At 58.1% G+C, this 3290-nt stretch overlaps 1 protein-coding gene across 1 annotated transcript; it reads right to left on the reverse strand.

The window, feature by feature from the left end:
- Nucleotides 1–768: 768 nt before the first annotated feature.
- LOC120697713 lies at nt 769–1981 on the reverse strand. Its single transcript, XM_039981014.1, has one exon. It carries the CDS (start codon nt 1832–1834, stop codon nt 1100–1102), a length of 735 nt encoding a protein of 244 aa, XP_039836948.1. The 5' UTR covers nt 1835–1981; the 3' UTR covers nt 769–1099.
- Between the last annotated feature and the right edge of the window lie 1309 nt (nt 1982–3290).

Below are 3290 nucleotides of genomic sequence, written 5' to 3' on the forward strand. Positions count from 1 at the left end.
TCATTGCTGGCTTCCTTGCAATTTTTTTTTGGGCTCTAAGAACTAAGGCAGTAATCTTGGTTCCTGATATTTTGAACGGTTACATATCTCACACAATGCCATAGTTTCTCATCTCATGTTATTGTTGTCTTATTGATGAAGGCATTAATGCTGTCTCACGCTATAATGTGTCGGCTCTTCGAGATTGAGTACTACTTCATTTTCAGGTATTAGTTCAAAAGAAGGGTGGCCAACAACGAATGAGTATGCAGTTATTGTGCTTTATCATTTACTATAATTGACCTATCTTTATTTTGTCTTTACGAGTTAATTAAGACCAATTGTTGCATGGCTTTTGGTCAATTTTAGAGTTCTACGCTTGGGAGTTATTTGATACAACCTGTTTAAGATTCAAACTTTGCAATATTTTACCAATAATTTGACTATTATTTTTTATAATGTAAACTTTATATGATCAGTATATTTTACCATGATTATAAGTTTATAACCATAAGTGATATAATATATGATAAATGATGAATGGTCAAGGTGTTATCTGGAAGACTATACCATGTAATACTATGCTTTATAAAAATGGAAGGAGGAAGTAACTATTAATTTTCCTCGCAAAAAAAAGTAAGTATTAATTTGCTGGCCGTTAAAAAAGAAGGGTCCTGCTGCACAAGCCATGTCTAACAGCGCAGGCCTGTACCTTCCATACTACTACTACGCACACAAGCATCACAGTTCACAGGCGCGGCGAAGCGAGCCAATCTTGCTAGTCGTCCATACAAGCAAAAGAAATCTGCGCCAAGGATTTCATTGCCGTTATTCAACAACATGTTAGAACGAACAAACAAACAAGCCAGTACTTGTATGGTACAAAACCAGGTAAGAGAAGAAGAGCCGGAATTTACTGACAAGGAGGGAAGGAGCACTCTGCGGTTATACCTTAGCCGCCACAGTCACTACCTACGCCGGTCATCGCCGGTAAAAGAGAAAGGGCGAACACTAACACCGGCTCACCCACAAACACGTAGAGTACGTCGGCCACGCGCAAGTCAACCAAAGAGCATCGCGCCGCCATCGCAGCCTGCGCCTCCCCGATGATGCCCAGCCGTCAGCGTCCGAAATCCGCGACGCAGGCGGGGCTCCCGGCCACGACGACGGCAGCCGACACGCGCAGCGTGACGCGGCACCGCATGGCCACGCGCACGGTCCGCCGCCCGTACAGGCCCCCGAGCACGCTGACCCTGCCGTCCACGGCCGTGCGGCTGGCGAGGCGCACCTCGCCGCGGCCGAACAGCACCTCGCCCACCACGGCCGCGCCCACCCGGTCCACGAACACGTCCAGGTCCGCGGCCACCCGGCTGGCGCCCCGCGCGGGGACCTCCCCGGGCGGCGCGCGGCCCAAGCCGACGGGCCCGGCCACGCCGTCCACGAAGATCTCCGTGTCGCTGGCCCCGAACCGCAGGGACTCGTAGTTGGGGTTCCGGATCACGATGCTCCCCGCCAGCGTCACGTTGATCCGCAGCGACCGCGCGGCCCGCGCGTCGAGGCGCACGCTGAACCACCGCACCGCCACGGACTCCATGGACAGCGTCGGGTCCCGCACCTTGAGCACGGTCAGCGACAGGGCCAGCATCACCACCGCGGCCAGCGCGCCGAGGACGGCCAGGCCGCAGCACGCCCACCGCAGCCAGCGCCCGCGCCCCGGCGGCGCCGCGCCATGGCCGCCGTCCTCGGCCTTGCCGGCGCTGGCGTCGACGGCTTTCGGTTTGGCCTTGGCCTTGGCGGCGTCAGCGAAGGCGGATGGTGTGGAGCCTTTGGGCTTGCTCGGCTTGGCGTCGGCCATGGGTCGCGGTGCGCGTGGCGGGGGCAGTCGGCATTGGGTAGTTGCTGAGCACGAGGCGGCGTTGGGCGTTGGGAGGATTAAGGCGGGTGGCTGTCGAGCTCGAGCGCGGTGAGTGGCGGCGTCTATGGCAGTGCAAGGGCGGGCCAAGGGCGATCGGGCTGGCCTTGGCGCCATGTTTGGTGGTTGGGGAGTTGGACGTCGATCTGTGACTGCTGTTTCGAACCCTTGGGATTAAATTTTGGTCAGAGAAAAGAACTAGGAGTAGTACTCTGCTGTACTCGCCGTGAGACGAGACAGCAGACAATGACGTAGATGATTGCAGGAGGAAGTAGTTATGCTGATCCATTCATTTGAGTTGCCAAAATGAATTAAAAACACATACTCCCTCTGTCCCAAAATACTAGTCATTCCGAGATTCAAAATTTGTCCCAAAAAATAAATCATCCTGCTCTATTTAGAAAGTATATGTGCATGTAAGAATCAATTAATGCTAAATATGGATAATATATAGAAGTAAATATAATTATTTTACCTTCTTATTAATTTGTCTTATAATTTTTATAATTTGTAGAATGACTAATATTTTGGTACGGAGGGAGTATAAGGCTGACTCCAGCGGCTCCCGGTTGCGGATGCGGAAAGGGCAGGTGTTTTCGCAGGGAGGCCCACATGTAAGGCTGCGCAAAAGAAATGGCTCTCCAGCGGACTGCGGGTGTGGATGCAGAGCTGTAGGTGGGCGTTGAGAGTGGCGCCAAAAGGCAGCGGTGGTCTTGACCTTGGCGGGAAAGGGACCTTGGCCACGAGTGAGCCCGCCCGCGCACGCCTGCCACCGACCCGGCCACAAGCTCGAGCAGCACCAGGGCTGCGGCGAGGCGAGCTCGAGCCGGACCAGGGGCGCCGCTGCGTGTCGCCGAGCCTCCACGGCTTGCCTCGCCGCGCGCCGCCACACCTCCGCTGCTGCCCCGCCGCGCACCCCGCCGCCTCCCATGGCCGCCGCCGCCCCGCTCGCCACGCCTCCGCTGCTGCCCCGCCGCGCACCCCGCCGCCTCCCATGGCCGCCGCCGCCCCGCTCGCCAAGCCTCCGCCCCGCCACGCGCCGCTGCGGCCCGGCTGCCTCCCGCCGCTCCGTCGGCCCGCGGCCACCATGGCCGGAGCTCGAGCTTGAGCCGGCGGATCTGGAAGAGGCGGCCTGCGCGCGCCGCCGCCGGCCTCCACCTCCGCGTGCCCGAGGAGAGCCGAGCTCGCCAAGGGAGGAGGGAGGAGGGGTGCGCTGCCGAGCTCGACCTCTCGTGCCTGCTCGCGGCGACCGTCTCGCCGCGCGGCCTCGAGAAGCAGATCCAGCACCGGCCGCGTGCGGGATGGGGAGCAGGGGCGGCGGCTCGCGGGTGGAGGGAGTAGAGGAGGTGCGGCGCAGCTTGCTCCTGGAGCCCTCCGCCCCGCCGGCCACCTCCGCCTC

This window comes from Panicum virgatum, chromosome 3K, assembly GCF_016808335.1.
Source record: "Panicum virgatum strain AP13 chromosome 3K, P.virgatum_v5, whole genome shotgun sequence".
Classification (NCBI taxonomy): Eukaryota; Viridiplantae; Streptophyta; class Magnoliopsida; order Poales; family Poaceae; genus Panicum; species Panicum virgatum.

Bases quoted from the DNA above. Each gene is read 5' to 3' on its own strand.
- LOC120697713 (XM_039981014.1), bottom strand. From the start codon at position 1,834: ATGGCCGACGCCAAGCCGAGCAAGCCCAAAGGCTCCACACCATCCGCC.